This window comes from Heterocephalus glaber, unplaced genomic scaffold (assembly GCF_053883595.1).
Source record: "Heterocephalus glaber isolate CG9 unplaced genomic scaffold, H.glaber_assembly_v1.0 deba00001442, whole genome shotgun sequence".
Taxonomy (NCBI): domain Eukaryota; kingdom Metazoa; phylum Chordata; class Mammalia; order Rodentia; family Bathyergidae; genus Heterocephalus; species Heterocephalus glaber.
In genome coordinates, this window is record NW_028258296.1 from 12098166 (window position 1) to 12116261 (window position 18096).

General features: G+C 45.1%; 1 protein-coding gene across 4 annotated transcripts in view; it reads left to right on the top strand.

The window, feature by feature from the left end:
• The first annotated feature begins 3818 nt into the window (after nt 1-3818).
• The window catches only part of St6galnac3 (ST6 N-acetylgalactosaminide alpha-2,6-sialyltransferase 3), a 523837-nt gene continuing 509559 nt past the window's right edge, over nt 3819-18096 (top strand). For 3 of the 4 annotated variants that reach the window (XR_015451934.1, XR_015451935.1, XM_004841424.3), the window contains exon 1: nt 3835-3984. Coding sequence is in view for 2 of the 4 variants with exons in the window: in XM_004841424.3 (XP_004841481.1) it covers nt 3967-3984 (18 nt within the window). In the remaining 2 variants the exon portion in view is untranslated. Of the gene's footprint in view, nt 3985-18096 lie in introns of all 4 variants that reach the window. The other variant, XM_021255510.2, reaches the window with a different exon arrangement.

Below are 18096 nucleotides of genomic sequence, written 5' to 3' on the forward strand. Positions count from 1 at the left end.
TCAACACGAGCCCTAGGGAGGCCGCTGTCCTGATAGGACCCATCCCCAAGGGTTGCACCATGGAGGGAAGCAAGGACAGACAGTATGCTGTGTGGCAGGCCCCATGCCAAATCAACAGTGGGCATTTCTTATTCAAGTCGACACCACAGAGAGGTATCATAGTAACAGAGCAAGCAACGAGAGCATCTTTGGTGGGCGGTAACTGCCATGGGCAGAAGGTGGTAACAGCTTGATTAGTGCCCCGGATGGGATGTGCAGTGTCTTTGTTAAAGGATTACCAGGGGCCAGGGGTTAAAAGAATGCAAGATGAATATATTCATCTCAGGAGGTGTGACCAGGAAATATGGTGAATGTTTAGTGGAAAGGCACTAATTCTCCTCAAAATAGTCCCCCTCATTTTACACACATTTATCCCAGCACTCTTCCCACTTTCTGAAGCAGTTCTGGAAATCCTTTTTTGTGTGATAAAAAATATAAGAATGCTGCTGCCGATTGCCTTCTGATGGAAAAGCAGGCTCGGGACCACATGATGTTGTCCTCACCCGCTTTAGTCACTGGATCTGGCACCGAGGGACTTTTGGCTCTTCCTCAAGATAAAAATGACCATGAAAGGTAATACATTGAATAAGTTCAGGACATTGAGGCAGCAAAGACAGGACGTGTAAGGACACTCTGAAAAGAGAATTTCCAGAACCGCTTCAGAAAGTGGCAAGACTGATGGGATAGACATATTCAAAAAGAAGGGGAGTATTCAGAGGGGGACTCATGGCAATATGTCTTTTACTGCAATAAATCTTTTTTTAAAAAAAGTAACCATTCACTGTATTTTTCAATCACACCACATAGACTATGTATATCTATCCTTCACATACTTACATACTTAACCCCTGTTTTGTATCCTCATATACTTACTGTAGGTTTCTTATGACCAAACAGGACAAAACACTAAATTCTAGTGGTGCCACATGACAGAGATTGGGCTCTTGACATACTGGCCAACTGCGTATGCAGACAGGATGGCAGGCCCAGAATTCTCTGGGCTCAAACCCGTTTCCCCCCTCACCAAATGAGAATGATACATGCACTCACAGATATTGGAGAATCGAACACGATATTGGATCTAATTGCAAGGTGCATCCTTTGTGTCATTATTTTTGCAAACAGAACATCTTGGCTTTAAGTTACATTATTTGAGAGTTGGAAAATTATGCTACACCTATGGGCTAGACTAAGTTATTCCTGTAGTTTGGCCTGTTTTAAAACAAAACTATCCTGGCCACATGCTCCTGGCCTCCTACCTCCTGCGAATCTGGCTGTACCTTCATTTCCTGGTATATTCAGAACTCGTTTTTATTTCTATCCAAAAACTTTTTTGAGTAGTCCATCTGAAACAAATGCTATCTTGTAAAAATTTCTGTCCAGATTTATTCTAAAACGTATTGAGTTTTTAGACTGTTACAAATATGCCTCTATTCCTAGGTGTACTGGGACATGACCTATGGATGTTAATAAGAAAAATAACGTTTTGGGAGGGGGGAAAAGGAGGATGGGTGTTTTATTGAGAAAGCTGTGCCAAAGTAGACTGAAGGAGTTAGCAAAGCCCTCACTTGACATAACCAAGTCTCGAGCTGCTAGATGTTTATCCCTTTGTTGTCAATCCTTGGAAGACACCCAAGGATGATAGAGATTGTCCTATGTATCTTCTCCCACAAGCTGTGGTCAGGACAGGTTTTCTTCTTCCGATAATGAGCTACCATTACTAATGCTCGTAGCACCAGAAATCAAGGTAAGTGCTTCAGGAACATCAGCCTCCTGAGGACATGCATCATTATCAGTGGGAAGATTGAAGAGAAATTAAGAAACTTGGTCAAGGTCATCCAGCAGGGAGGTGGCCCCAGTGCTGTCTCCCAGAGTCTGCTGTGTTCCCTCCCAGATGTGCTGACTCTTTGAAGACGCAGTGATGTGCTTTTCCCACCTGCACTCCACCTTGCTTACAGCTTTGCTTCCCCTTAGCCTGTTAAGGACCTGACCCCGTCCTGTCAGCACGTGTCTGTCCTCTTTCCCACTAACAGCAGGCTCGCCATATTGGAGACCAGGAGAGTCCTTTTCTCTGCAGCATGGGAGATTGACTCAGGGCCTTCCTACTGAACTACATCCCCAGCTCTTCCTAATTTTCTTCCTTCCTTCCTCCCTTTCTTTTCTTTCTTTCATATTTCTTTCTTTCCTTCTCTTTCTTAGATGGGGTCTCACTAAGTCCCTACGTTGCCCAGGCTAGGGTCACACTTGAAACCTTCCTGCCTCAGCCTCCCTGAGGACTGAGATGATAAGGCCTGCATGACAGTGCCCCACAGAAAATTATTCTTTTATCCCTCACAGGTCTCACAGTCCCTTAATAAAGATTTTTCCTCAAGTTAGTGATAGTTAAAAAAATTTTCGTTTCTCCATTTAGTAGCAGCTCAGTAAGTCTGATGACTGAATGAATGAAATAACTAAGAGTTTTCCATGTCTGCTAAAGCCCTTGAGCTAACGCAGGAGCTTAAAGTGTACAGTCCTGATCAGGCCGTCTTACTGGAAATACCGTACACCTGATGGCCAAGGGAGGACGGCAGAGCAAAAGTGTGGTCTCCGGGGGGACCAAAAAGGAGGCGCTTCCGCAGTTCTCCAGACTCAGTCTCCCCAACCTGCTTTCTGCAGCTCCTTGGGTTTCTCGGGACTTTGAAGGATCTCAACAACATACCAAATCTCTTGCACTCCTGGTTTCTGCCCTGTGGTTTGGGAAACCCGCAATGCTGGCCCTGACTCCAGGCACGCGAGCTAGCCAAGGGAACTATACATGCACAAGATGTACACGTTTACATTGTCTATACACTGTGTGTTTAGAATGCACTCTTTTGCATGAACAAGCTTGCAGCAGGAAAGAACAGCTATATAAATATATTGGCAGAGTGAAACCCAGTTTTTCCAACACCATTTATTAAAGAGGCTATCTTTCCTCTTGTCAAAGATCCTCAGAGGCTGAGTATGTCTGGAGTTATTTCTGCATCTTTTAATCTATTCCACTGATCCTAGGGTCTGCTTCTTTGCCAGTACCATGCTGTCTTTATCACAGTAGCTTTGTAGTATAGTTGCAGGTTGGGGATTGTGATATCCCTTGCCATGTCTCCGTTGCCTAGAGTTGCTTTTGCTATTCAAGGTCTCTTCTGGTTCCAAATGAATTTTTGGATTGCTTTCTCCATACACATGCGTGCACCTGTGTGTGTATAGAGTATCTACCTACACACACCACAGGTAGGCAGGCTAGGATCATACAGATTCTTTTGTTGATAGGCACTCGCTCTCCCTAATTAGTGGCAAATCAGCAATTTTAGACAAGCCGGCCCACTGAATTTTGCAGAGCAAAGCGTCAGTCCTTCCACAGCCCGGGAAAGCTTCCTAGCCACTTTCGGGGACTCTGTGATGAGCCCGAAGCCTGCAGAGGGACGAGGCCAGACCCATTTAACTTTTTAAAATGTGTGAGACGCGTCCGAGGAGTTTGAGGCCGTTCTCTGCCCTCTGGGACCCAGAACCCTGCCTGCTGCAAAGAGGACCATAAAGAGGACTTCGCGTCCAGGGACCCCAGAACCTCTAGGGGAAGCAGAGAAGAAAGAAGTGGGCAGCGCGCGGCTGCGGGCACCCGCGCCAGGACGGCACGTGACCCGGGGCGGGGCCAGTGGCCGGGGGCGGGACAGGGGCGGGGCCATCGGAGGGCACGGGGCCGGATCTGGGGCGGGGCCGCAGAGGCGCCGGCCAGTGGCCGGGCGCGAGGGCGGGGAAGGGGCGGGGCCTTGCCGCGCTGCTCGCCGCGGTCCGGCTCTGCGGGAATGTGCGCCGGCGAGGTCCAGCTGCGGCGCCGCTCTCACGCCGGCCGCCCGGACGGCCCCTGACCCGGCTGCCGCTGCTCGGCCGCAGGAGGGCGGGCGGGGCGCCATGGCCTGCATCCTGAAGGTAAAGACTGCGCTCCGCGGCTCGCACGCGTGGTCCGCCGGCCCCTGGCTGCGGAGAGGCGCAGAGTCCGCCGAGGTCCCGCCGCATCCTCATCCCAGTTGTCCCTGCTGGCGTTGGTCTTCTTTTTGTTCCTTTGGCAAATGCATATGGAGGGAGGCTCTGCAGCGTGCAGCTCGCAAGGCTCCGTTCCCCACCTCCCCGCCTGCTCGCGCCTGCATCGAGGAGCTGCACGCAGCGGGCTGCGGGCGGAGCAGGGCTGCGTGCGGAAGGGTGGGCATGGCAGGCGGGGAGGGCTTCGGTCTGGGCTCGGCTCTGCGGAGCCCAGGCCGCTCAGGCCGGCGGGGCTGCAGAGGGGCGGCCGGGAGTGGGTGGTGGGCGGCGAGGGGCGCAGCGCTTGGGAAGGGGGGAGCGTGCCGGGAGCTCTGCTTGCCTTTGAGTCTGGGAAGACAAAACTTCGGGGCTCACAGGTATTCGTCCCCGAGGAGTGAGTTCTGCGAGCTCTGGGGGACGCTAGCTCTACTTCAGAAAAGTTCACAGGAGGAGGATGCATCAGTTACTAGAGAAGCTTCGACCTCCTTAGTTTCATACATTTGAACAGAAAAAATTGATTTCACGCCTTATCGAAGTCCACTCGGCCATCCTTGTTGTTGAGTTCTTTCTCTCGGTCTAGGTCTAGTTCTTCGCCCTCACAGAGTCTCTTTCTGGGGTCACAGCCTTGGGGCTTCAGGTGGGAAGACTTGGAGTGAGGACTCCGTGGAGAACAACTTTCCACCCCAGAGTGAAGCGCCTCCCGCGCCGCGCTTTCTCTGCACTGCTGTTTTTACAAGTGCCTAGCCTGATGGCACGAGTCAGAAGGACTCGCAGAAGGAGGGTTTCCTAGACCCTCACTGGAGAATGCAAAAGCCTGTTTGTTCTCGGCTTGGGACAGCTGCATGTGGCAAATGAAAACATCAGAAAACAAATTTGTGGTTTTTGCTGTGTTGTTGTGAAATGACATTTGTCTTTCTGTAGTGTGACTCGAAGCTATCTACTGGTGTTCTGGTTCCCCGAGTCATCTTCCAGAGTCGTGCCTTGGTGTTAATGATGCAAACAAAAACCAACCTAGTAGAATTTGTCTTTCTTGCGGTTGAAGGAGGTCAGACGTTTCCTGTGACTGTAAGGAACTTCCTCTCGGTTTCAGAATGCTTTCTGGGACTCACACATGGTGGCCAAATCACTAGGAAGTAATGCATCAGTATTACAGGATAGAAATGCAACCCCGAGACTTTTAGCATGAGGATTAAAATGTAAATATGAGTCATTTATCCTATTTATTGTGGTGTGCACTGATGGGGAAGTTGAGGAGCATGACATTTATGTTCTGGACATCTTCTTCCCTTCCGGTTTCTCCCCTGCTTCATTCTCTGTGTTGCAAACATCTTTGCCTTTTGGTGTGGTGGGAGCTGGAGATGGAAGCCAGGCCCTCACACATGCTGAGCACGGACCCCGCCACTGGGCCATACCCCCAGCTCCCTTCGGGCGTCACCGACGACGCACCTGCGGATTTACAACAGAGTCTGATTTAGCCGCTTACTTCCAGTACCTCGCGTTAACCGCAGTCATTTGGGCCATCTCCGAGGCCTCTTTATCTTCTTTCAAAATGATGCAGGCAGGTGCGCTGCAAAGAGTAAAGACTTTGGATACAGAAAGGCGTTTGTCTACATTCTGGTTGTGTCCCTTGCTCAGTATGAAACCTTGGCCAAGTTACTTAAATGTCTCAAGAGTCTCATTTTCCTCAACGTAATATCAAAACAGTATCTCCTACTGTGCTGTGGGGTGAAATAAGATAGGGTATGAAACGTACTGTGTGGCACAGGCATCTGATATGTGCCATTTTTCCTGACATACAGTAGTAACTGTAGTTTAGTTAATACTTACTGCAGCCTCAGCCTGTTTCATGTAACGTAACTCTTTTTCTTACACAAAGCTCTGAAAGGTAAGTCTCTAGGTTCAAGCCCATTTTATGATAAGGAAGCTGACAGTCCTGACTCGAAGAGATGTGTCCAGAGCCACAGGGGGTTGAAGACAGAGTGGGCCTGAATTCAGACTCACATCTGCCAGCTTTCCTTGGACTTCCGAGCTGTTCCCGGTACTTTCCCGGGGGATGACTTTCTCTGATGTCCCAATACCGTGCAGTCACTACTCCCTTGAAGCAACAACATACCTTCCTTTGTGAGATCTGTGTGGGCCTATTTCCCTTGTTGTCTTCAAAAGGCCACACACGGTGGAGTGGGGAGTGGATTTCGGTCTCCATGTTCAGTGCAAGCCTGGCCTCTTGCATATAATTTTGGATGGTCACTTCACTTGCTTCCTTCCTTTTCCCAAGTTACAGACCGTGTACAGTTATAACGATTTTTAATAGAGTTGAACTAAGGGTAAGCTGATGGATTTTTTTTTAAAAAATGAAACATTTTCTGTCACATACTGGCCTGAGACAGGTGTTGGCATCTGTAGGGAAGGAAAGACTTTCCCTACTCTGTTAGCTCACGTACCTGGGCCTGATACTCAGACCAGCAAAAGGCAGACTTACAAGAGGAAAGAGTACTTTTTAAAATTTGATGTTAGTGTCTTTGTGCTCATACAGAGGGCTTCACATATATTTAAGATACAATGACACAAAGAACAGTTAAGCCTGAGAGCTTATATAGCATTTTAACAAAGAATGATAAATTGTGGAGATATGATAAGAAAAAGGAAAAAGAAAAGGGGGTTTGGGCCAAAGGAAGTGAATTGTAAGAAAGTGATTGTGAAATGCACAGAAGGAGCTAATGGAAAGTAGGGTTTTTTAAAAAGTAAGTTTATTTTTGTGGATTAATCTTGGTGCTGACCCTCTACTTTTGATGGTAATATTCTCCTCTTCCTGGTACAGGGAGAGCACCTTTCTCATGGGAAATTTTATGCCCTGTATTTTGGTAGAAAGGGAGAGATCAGATCAGAGGGCCTTTCTTACATTTGCTTTTCCTCAGTTGCCTTCAGCTGAAAATAATCAGTATTCCAAAGTGGCGTATTTTGGGATGTCATGTTCTAATTCCTTTTATATCACAAGATGTATAAACAATTGACCCCATCTTCCAATGACTTACATTTCAGTAAGGGAAGGAGGAAAATGAATGAATGCCTGTATCAGTCACTTTACCATCAGTGGGACACAATACCTGACACACACAACTTAGAGGAGAGGTTTATTTGGCCCAGTTTCCAGTGGGTTCAGTCCATGGTCACCTACCTCCTAGGCCAAAATGCATGGTGCAAGGGTCTGGTGGAGGAAAGCTGCTCACTCCATGGCAGCCAGGAACCGAGAGAAGAGGTGCTAGGGACAATAATCTGCCCCTAGTGCTCCACCTCCAACTTGGCTCCACCTCTGAACAGCACAGTCAGCTGTGAATTCATCAGTGGATGAGTCCGCCAGTAAGTACAGCACCCCTGTGATCCAGTCACTTTCCAAACACATGAGTCTTGGGGAACATTTTAGATTTAAAGGATAACAGTGCTTATGGTTCAACATGAAGAATAAAATAGCGTAGGTCTCTGGATAGCATAATGGAAGCAAGGAGAGAGAGAGAGAGAGAGAGAGGGAGAGAGAGAGAGAGAGAGAGGGAGAGAGAGAGAGAGGGAGAGAGAGGGCACACCATGTGTCCTGTCATTAGAAGTCAATGCCGGCTTCCCTCGGGTAGTACTGGAGCGGAGTAAGATTTATTGTGAGGCAGGGTTAACTTTATTCTGTGGGTGAAGACTTTAATCTTCTCAATAGATTACTGAAATAGATTTTATTATCCATTTTCACATTGGAAAAACTGAGCTAGAGATGTTAATAAAATATCATTATTGCCTTTCCAATTGTGACTCTAATAATGGGAATCTTAGACTGGCTAAGAGGAAAACATTATGCCATGGCAGTAGTTCTGGTCTTTTAGGGTATATGGAATGTTCCTGCAAGGCACTATGCCTGCTGAGGGCCCACTCTGCATAGGGCTGAGGACCCTATCACGCGTAGGGTTGGTTCTCAATACAGAGCAGCGATCACCTCACAGTCATTTGATTGTTGGGGTGTGTATCCACTCCACATCACACTGAAGCCACAAAAGGTGGGCGTTAATTATGTTTGCACTATTTACTTATTGTAGAACCACAAGTGAATTGTTTTGATTTTAGTACTCCTGTTTCCAAAGTGGGGATGATCATGAATTCCTCAATACGTCACTGTAGGGCTGAATGAGAGTATCTATGTATTTATTATACTGCAGAAAACAACTTCAGCTCCCACTAGTTTCATTTCTTGCCAGGCTCCTTGGTTAGCTAGCTCTTCTGGGTAGCTCTGCTGTGGCCCACCGTAAGTGACTGCACTGTCTCCTAGGGCCCCAGAGTTCTCCACTAGATCCTGTGCTTTAGCTGGTTCAGCAAAGAGAGACCCCAGGGAGGATCTCGTGGAGGTATTTGGAAAGTCTTTGCATTTTGATCGGCCAGAAAAATACATGGGGAGAGGGAGGCAAGAGGATTGTGAGTTTGAGGACAGCCTCGACCACATAGCAAGATCTTGTCTCAAATTCTTCCCCCACCCTAAGAAAGATACTGCTTTAATTTGTACTTGTTTGTACTAGTAAACTTGAATTTTCAATTTATATTAGTTATTTGCATTTCTTCTGTTGTAAGCTGAAGATCCTTTATAATACGTATTGATAGCTTTGTATTTTCTTTAATGGTTTCTCTGATTGGTCAGCAAGCACCATTTGGACACAATGTGCTGTACAGTTTTGATATTTGACACATATTTGGTGAATCATATTAAGTTTTGCATCTTTTACTGAAGTGAACACTGAGTGTATATGTGGACATAAGTTCTTGTGGGTTATTTTTGACCTGCAGAAGATTACGGTTTGGCCAGGCTGATATGGCCTATGGACACGAAGCAGTTAGATGATAATATAACAGATGGATGCATGAATGAGCTACTCTTTTCTCCAGTCACTTGTCTTTGTGTATTTATCTTGATTGATGGGAAATTGGATGAATGGTGATATCGAGTTATGAACCTAATGTCTTCTCATTTATTCTTCTTTTCCCACCCCCAACCTAGTCCTTCACCATATTGCATCAATTTTGTCTCAGGAAAGTCTCCTGAATCTGCTTGTTACTCCCTAGCCTTACTCCCTTTGCCTTGTCCATGCCTTCATGTTTTGTCTGTCTTTTGAAATAATGATTTTGGCCATCTTTCCCATTGCTCCCAGAGTGTTGTGCTAATGAACAATGCTGACGGAGCCATTTGTGTCCTTTAATGCTTGTCTTGGGTCTCTAACCCCTGTGTGATAAAGCTGTTCATTGTGGGTTCAAGTTCCTTCTGACCCCTGCCCATGTATCTGGCCTCTGCTACCTGCAGTTCTCTCACTGATAGTTTGACTCATATCTAAATGGATCTCAGTTCTCTAGATGTATCACCATCCTTCTCAGCTCTACTAGTGTAGTTTAGCACAGGCATTGCAACCTGGCCTCTGAGATCAGACCAACCTGTTCCTCTCATGAGAGCTCCAGGCCTCAATATTCTTTTCTGTGAAATGGAGCAAAAATAGCACCTACAAAGATGCAAAGCCCAATTTTAGAAAACAGAACCTGATGTGTATTAGGTCCTTGATAGTTATGAGTTATTAGTTGTTATTGTGCATACTGTCTTTTCTGCAAGAAATTTGGTCTACTATCATGTTACCTCCATTGATGAAAGTTCTAATCACTTAGCTTCTGGTTCAGTGTCGCTTCTGAGGCCAGACCTTGTCCTGCTTTAACAGGCTTCCTCTGTGTTCCCCTTAGCTTTTGTCTCTGTAGTGGCAGCTGTCACCCTGGGGTGTCACTGAACTCTTCCACAGCCAGCTCTTTTGTTTGTGCACTCTTAGGAGACAGGGACCTTCAGTAGATCAATCAGACAGTATGTACCGAGCATCTGAAGGTGAATATTATTTTTTCCCTAAGGAAAATTACAGGCTCATTGGGAGGGCAGATAATCTCGAAGTTGAAAGTATGCAAGGTGATCTGAAGGAATGAAGTGGTGTGAAATACAGGCGTGGGGCGGTAGTGGGTTCCTCTGTGGTGTCTCAGTTGAGAAAAGAACCTGTCTTCTTCAGCGTGGTATCCCTAAGAACTAGACTGGTCTCAGCCAATCATCTCTAAATGTTTGTTGAATATATAAATGGTGTCACTAATTTGGTACCAGGGATCGAACTCAGGACTTTGCACGATTTTGAGGCAGGCGGCGGAACCACAGAGCTAAATCCCCAGCCCTTCTAATTTGCTTTTGAGACTCCAACTACAGACTTGAGCCTAAACTATGTTCTATGGACAGCAGCATCCTTCATGGATATAGCATGGGCTTTCGCCCTCACATATAGCCTGCAACTTAAGCCTGTCATTTCATGTACCTCTTAAGTGCCTTCTCAGTGTGTTTCTTACAGCATCTCATAGAAAACCTGGAGCCAATTTGAAACCTGGAGGGAGAGGAAACAGAGATCTGGACTGGAGGGAAGAAAGATGGAAAATAAAGGAACAATGTATCTTTTGTCCTGACCATTTTAGTCCCCAGAATTAAGAAGCAAGAAACAAAACAGAAAACGCAGACACCCATGACCAAGTGAGGCTGTGGTTCTTAAACCATGAGATCTCAGAGCATTTGCAAAGGATGGGACTCCCCCAAGCCTGGACACCCGAGATTTCCCAGGTACACACAGTATGAATCTTCAACTCTGAGATAACTCCAGCGAGTATATAAGGTCAGGTACCTCTCTCATAAAATAACCATGCCAGGGCATTGCTTCGTGCTGCTCAGGAGGCGCTGAAGTCCCAGTAGCTGCCTGGCTTCATTTTCAGTCTTTTGGTGACTGAGGAAGTACTTTAGTGGTGAACTTTAGCACATTTTGGGGGAGTGAAGGACTTGTGTAAAAGCAGTGCTTTTTGGATGAATTGAGAACTACAGCATTGACTGTTGCCATTTGTTAAAAAGCTGGAGTGCTTAGGAAACTTGGATTACAAATGAAGATGCTTCAGAAAAGCAACTTATCCCAGGCCCTGTAGGTAGTAGATGCCAGGTTAACCCTGACTCTGTGTGGGTATCCAGGGTGCATTTTACCTCCACGAGCAAGGAAGTGGATGTCTGTAGAGCGCATTTCACCATCTTCTACCCAGGTAGTACTTGGTCTAGACACCTTCCACACTTCCGTCTGATGGGGACCACTTTGGGCTATATTGTTTTTATTTGTTCCTCCTTCTGACTTTCCTTTGTGACAGAGGAAGCAGGAGCCAAAGAGACTGGGCACAAGAAGGTATTAATTCTGTGTCTAACACCGAATAGCCCTTTGACTTTTGAGTGAGTCCTGTGAAGGCGCTGTCTGGCAAAGTCACATGTGCTGTCCATTTGGGGCTGACAGTGAAGGAATACGGGGTGAAGGAGGGGGTGGTACAGAGTTGGATTCACTTGAGACCAAACTTCAGGGTCCCTCCAAGATTTTAGGAATGAGCCATAGCATTTTTGTACTTATAGCTTTATATTGATTTTCTCAAAAAGGCTCACAGATTGTATTAAGTTTGGGCTCTCCAATCCGGAGGCACCCCTGAAGTGGGGAGAGAGTCGGAGACCGCAAGAGATAAAGATCTTGAGCACACTTTGTCATTCAGCTCGTGCTGTGCCATACCAAGTGGCAAAGGCAAACCGACATTATTGGTATTATTAGTAATGATAACAGCTGGAACGGAGGAAGCCTAACTTGGGTCCTCGGGAGAGAGAAGGAAAAAGGGAGCTTAGCTCTAAGGAGATTCAGGGAAGTTACTAATGATTTCTGAGGTTCCGAATTCTCTGAGTGAAGTTATGAAAACCGCCTTTCCAGGAGGAAAATTTCTACCTGTTTGTGAGAATTTAAGACACGTGTGGACCCCAGGACTGAGAGTTGGATGAGTTCTTTTCCGTTTCTTGGCTTTAGGGAAAAGTGGAAGGAGGCATTTCTCTAATTGGAGAGAGTAGATTTACAAGTGTGACCTGGATCCCATTACCGAATGCTGCAGTAGCTGTTGGTATTAAAAGGCTCATTATTCAGGTTATGGATTGTCCAGACCTGTTTGTCCCCAGCCATTTTGATGTACACCTTTTATGCATTTTACTCCCACTTAGCACCTCCACCTAAGCAGGCAAGGGAAGAGCCCTAACCCTCCGATGGGTTAGCGTCTTCCCTGGTTAGCAGCTCTCTAAAGGTTTGTCAGCGGGAAGGTGGGTGAGAAGGGATTATCCCTGCTTTCACTATGGTGGCCTTGGAGAAAGGGTTCTGCGTTTGATTTTAAACAGATTTCAAGAGGCTAAGACAAAGACCCCTCCCTCATCTCATGAAAGGACCTGGGGTAGGCAACATTCTTCGAGAGACCCCTTGCCTAGCACTCTTTCATTTCCTGTGTGATACGGGAGGTGAGGCCCACACAGCTGGTCCTTGGGCAAGTGGGGGAGAAGCTAACCCTAAAGAGATGGATTAGGGACCAGGGCAAGAGGCACCCTGTCCTGGGATCATCCTAGTGTTTGTGGAAAAACTATGTGTGTCTCTTTGTGTATACAGTAAATATAAATATACATCCACATTCATGCTCCCGAATCTTAATATTTACTCGGATTTGAAGACTGTTGCACTTAAAATCCTTTCATGGAAAAGTCTGCTCTCTAACTTCAAAGGCTATTTTTTTTTTTCCTTAGTGAATTTATTAGCTTTCCATTCACCAAACACAAAACACAAAATTCTTCGGTCAGTTTTGAAAACTGTCTGTGAATCTTGCTCTGAGAAGATCAGGATCTCAAGGGAGCTGGAAGGAAGACTCCATATGCACGTCCTGAGTTGGGAGTGAGTCATGATCTGGGATTAAAATCTGGTCGTGGAGATCAAGTTAGATTTTAAGAACTGGAATGAGCAAGTGCCTGCTCTGCTCAGGGCAGTGGGGCAGGAACTTCTAGTGAGCAGGACTTTGATTCTTGGTGCCATTGTTCAGCATGAGTTTGGCCCGGACAGAGGCTGGCCTGTAAAGAAAGCAGTGCAAATATCTCTGCCAGGATTTGCCTTATCTATAAGGGAACAGGGTTGCCGGGGAGAGAGTGGCTGGTCTCTAGGGTATGGGCAGTAAAAAGACCACAAGGTGCAGAGGTCGGAGCCAGATGCATTCTGCCTACCTCGGGCTTTGTGACATATGAGTAATGATGTAATGCTCTGTAGCCGCGCTGGCCATCAGAAATAAAATACGGGCACTTATGCAGCTGGACACTCTAAGAGCCACATAAGAGGAGAACACGTAGAATTAAACAATACATTTTATTTACACAATATATCCATGATATCTTCATTTTAATATTTAATCAATATAAATTATTAATGAAATATTTGTATCCTTTTTTATAAGCAATTCTCAAATCCAGAGTATATGTTATAATCATAACATCTTTCAGTTCAGATGCCAAATTTTTATCAGAAATACTGGCTCTGTATTTAGGTTTTGCTAATTTAAAGTAAAATAAGTAGCTTCACATATCCAAGGGGCCCCATATCTTTAAACATTCCAGTCACTGAATGGAGTATCAGGTTTTTTGAATATAAATTAATTAAAATGAAAGTAGATAAAAAATGTAGTCCCTTAGTCAGACCACACTGGATTCAGTGCTCAATACCACATATGGTTGGTGGCTACTGTGTTGAACAGCACATTGATTCATTTATCCTTCTCTCCTTGTGGAGAGACCGCCAGACTCAGATAATGGGAGTGGTAGAAGAGAAAGGACAGATCACCAGGTTGGATCAGAAGGAGAGGACTTGCTTGGTGTTTAGACTCTTGGCAGCCAAAGGAAGGCAAATGGTGAGCAAGTAATAAGTTCCTGACCAGGGACATATTTAAACCTATGATAGTCTTTGGAATTCTCATTGGAAAATGAGGTCCTAGGTTTCTCCGTAGCCCTGATCCCAGTTTTCCCCAGATGTTGTGCAGCTGAGAATTCTCCCAAGGGACTGCTGCTTGGTGGGATGTGTGAGTTGGCTCTTTGGTCTCAGTGTGGTAGTGTGAACTCCTGGAGGCTTTGAAGTCAAAGACAGACTTTATATACTTTTATCTGAGTTGTTTTTTTGCTCCAGGAGAGTAGTTGCACATATGGGAACAATTGAGTCGTCCAGAATTAACGACATCTTCTTTTAAGCCCAGAGAGTGAGGTGATTGAAGTTCCTTTGTGTGTTTTGCTTATTTTTCGTTGCTTATTTGTGTATATAAATACAGCAGTATGCAAATAGATGCGTGTCTGATGGTTCTTAGAGCAAGTAAGTTGGTAAACCTGCAGCTCTATTTACCTACACTTTGCATTGTGTTTCTGTCCTGCTCTAACCACTTTTCCTAGATCATGGAGTGCTAGTAGTTTTTCACCAGCAAATATTCATTTTAATAATGACAGTAGGTGCCATCTGCTGAGAGCTTGCACTGTCGAGCAGCCTACCAGATAGTCTACAGATACTGGTTCTCACAGCAGACCTTCAGGCTGGGCAGTATTTGTCCCATCTGACAGATGAGGGGACTGTTCATAAGGCCTGATAACTTTACAGATATGAGAGTATTAGACCAGAGTAAGCAAACTCCTCCTCCTGTATAGAACTGTGAATAAGAACTGTGATTTTTGCATTTTTAAGGGTTAATAAACGAGAAGAAGAATAAGATGTTATGGATGGAAAATGATAATGGAATTCCAATTTCCAGGTCCATGCTTTTATTGGAACATAGCTACATGTACCCATTTCCTAGGGCCTGTGTCTGCTTTATGTCACAGTGGCAGAGTTGAGGAGCTGAGATGGGGAAGTTGCGATGGCCTGTGGAGCCAAAGATACTGTGTTTCTCTTTTCAGATAGTTTGCCAAGCCTGTGCTGGACTATTCTTTCCATAGACAGTGAGAACCAGGGTTCATGGGCAGTGTGGCTCTTGCATGTGTGGCTAGCAGTAGCCTTATGCCGTCAATGTCAGGGATATTTTCAGAGCCGAATGAAGCACTCTATGTGGAAGAGGAGACTGAACCTCAGAGAGGACAAGTACCCCACAAAGTCACATTGTGGCCTGGAATTAGACCCAGTGTCTGTACGCCTAAGAGAGATGCTGACCACAGGGCTGTTCACCTTGAACTGCATCAGGACCCCTGAAGGCCTTATTATAATACAGACTGCAAGGATACACTCCCAGAGTTAATGATTCTCTCTGGAGCAAGGTCCAAGAATTTGCGTTGCTAAGCAGCCCTCAGATGATGCCCAGGATGCCCATCTGTGGACTGCACTTTGGGTAGCCCTACCCTGCTACGTCCAGTTCAAGAAAGAGTTGTTCAGTTATGGAAGCTGCAGGGCAGAGATTCAAACCCATGCATCCTTCAATAGAAATTTAGGTCAACTTAGTAAGTTAAGTCCAGTACATTCCCATCTACATATTAAGCATTGCAATCATTTGATTTCTGCCTCCCTTGTTTGAATCTGAAGCTTTCTGATGCTAAGGGGGCATGGGCTTCATCCATGTTGAACATCTTGTGCCCTTGTGCCTAGCAGCAAGGGGCTGGCACAGAAATTAACCCCTCACTGGTGACATTGCTCATGCATTTCTGGAAAACCAGTTTGTGATGATTTATAAGCGAAGGAATTTGGTTCCTGCTGACTGCATGTCAAATCCTTTTTTCACTCTGTCTCCCCTCCCCGAATTTCTCATCTAACTAACAGAGAAAATGTGGAGTGCAGGAATCAACTTTTGTAGTTAATTGTGCCAGCTTTGGTCATAAAAGTTAATGCCCAAGTGCTAGAATTCACTATGTTAATTATTGACCTAGTCAGTCTCATATTTAAAAAGTCATTATCTAGGGATTAGGAGTGAGGAGAGTGAAGACTGGTGAAAGATGATAGCTTTTGTTTTTTCATGTTGATGATTCATAGCCTCGTTTGGGGTTTTAATGAGTAACAAAGCATTGGAAAGTGCTGACTGAATCTCTTCTTTTAAATTCCCGTTGGTGTAAAGAAGGAAATAGATTTTTGCAGTTCTCCAGGTGCTTTACTTCTGTGCCTTCACCTACCATGCGCGCCCCTTTGTCCTGATTTCTCCACTTTCATCCGTGACTCCCACACCCCTTCTCCTACAGGCGTGATAGGGATGGTGAGTTAGTTTGTCTAAAGAGCCATCATTCATCATCGCTACAGTCCCAGAGCGGGGAAGCTTGCGGAACTCTGTTGACCGGTAGCCGGAGCCCTCTTGCTGAGATCCCTACTGGGCTGCAGGCCTTTCCATTAGGAACCCTTCTCTGGGAAAGGTGCATCATCCCTTTGCCCGGTGTTTGTGGCAGCTGCTGGGTGGCATCTCTCACACCTGTGCCATAGCCAGGAGGCTGACTTTACTGCTACTAGTGTTTCCTCTTTTATTGTTAGCCTTCTCAACCCTGCCATGCTTCCTTTCTCTGTATTTCTAGGAGAAAGTTCACGCCCCAGAGGCAGCAAGTACCTGAACCATGGCCGCGGTATAGCTGCTGCCTTATTTATTTTGTCTCCCATTCTTTCAGCTGGGAGTAGAGAGCCTGGCACACTCTCCATGATTTATGTTGCTTAATTATTGGTTCCTTGGCTGGTTTGATGTCTGGTTAATTCTGCTGTGCTGCTTAACCTCTGCAGCCTGGTTGATGGCTTGATCTGAGCTAAGATTTCTGTGATTTCTAAGTTGCTGGTAACTTAAGGTTTGTTTTCATCTTGCTCATCCTTGACCCAGGAGATGAAAACCTTATGAAAAGAAATGGCATCCAAACTGTATATCACTCTAGGTTTCTGCCTTAGAACAATCAAAATTCACTGTGAAGTCTTCCAGATATGTAGGACAAAAGAGTCTGTGACCCTTTTGTCCCTATTTATTTTCAGCAAATAGAGGAAGTTTATTTATCAAGCACTTAGAGAGGATCCAAGTACTGTGGGTAAGAGGAAGGGGAGAGAGAATGGAGATAAAGGGAAGATCGTATTCCTTTCTGGGGGAAATTTAGGGTCTGTGTGAGTAGAATAATACTGGTAACACTTGTTGAATGCTTTGCTTACATGTACTGTGTTGGAACTTCATATTTGTGTATTATTTCATTTAATCTTTACAAGCTTCTAAGGTAGATGCTGTAATAAATTCCCATATTCATGAGTAAAGGAGACTTAGCGAGGTTAGTTTCTCCAAGGTTGTATGTAGGTACTAGTAGTAAAAGGAGGGCTAGGATTTGAATCCTGGGGTTAGGCTGAAGCAAAATTTATTTAACAGAATATAATTTTAAGATTATATACAGACAAACTGACTTATATTTGCTCACAAGGAAATAATCATTTTAATGATATAATAAATGCAAGCATTTTCTGGATCCTTCCTGTATGCTAGATACTGTACTTACAACATACAAATGATTTCCTTCAATATTTGCCAATCTATTAGAAGAGCATTACTGTTGTCATAAACACATTATCTGTGAGGAAATTCGAGGCCTAGAGAAAACTCAGATTCCTTGTCAAAGGTCCCATGACAAGCCGGTGGAAACCTGTAGGGCCATATTATTTTTAATTATTGTGGTTGTTACATTTACTGTGAATAGCTGCAGCTAAGTACTGTTCTTGGCACTTTACGTTTATTAACTCATTTACTCCCCATTTTGTTGGTAAAGAAACGGAGGCACAGAAGGTCACAGAACAATGCTACCTGTGACTAACGGTTTTAAACAGATCACTAAGTTTGTGGAGCAGAAGAGAATACTGTGTTGTCCTATTGCCTTTACAGGTAGTCTGAGTCCTTGGGTTTACTTTTATACAAATAAGTTATTAGTTACTGCTCAGGCTGTTGAATTTTCCATTTAATGGGAAGAATTGAAGTGGGGACATCATTTCTTGGGTCAGTTGGGTGAAACACTGTAGATTTCAGGCTGTTTTTGTTAGAGCTGACTCTTAAATTTAGTTGATAATGTTGCTCCTAAGAGGGCTTCTAGGAAGTTCTGTCCTGAGGATTGTTCTATAGCTAGCTACCTTCAATATTATTGTGTTGCGCTAGTTACTGTTTATT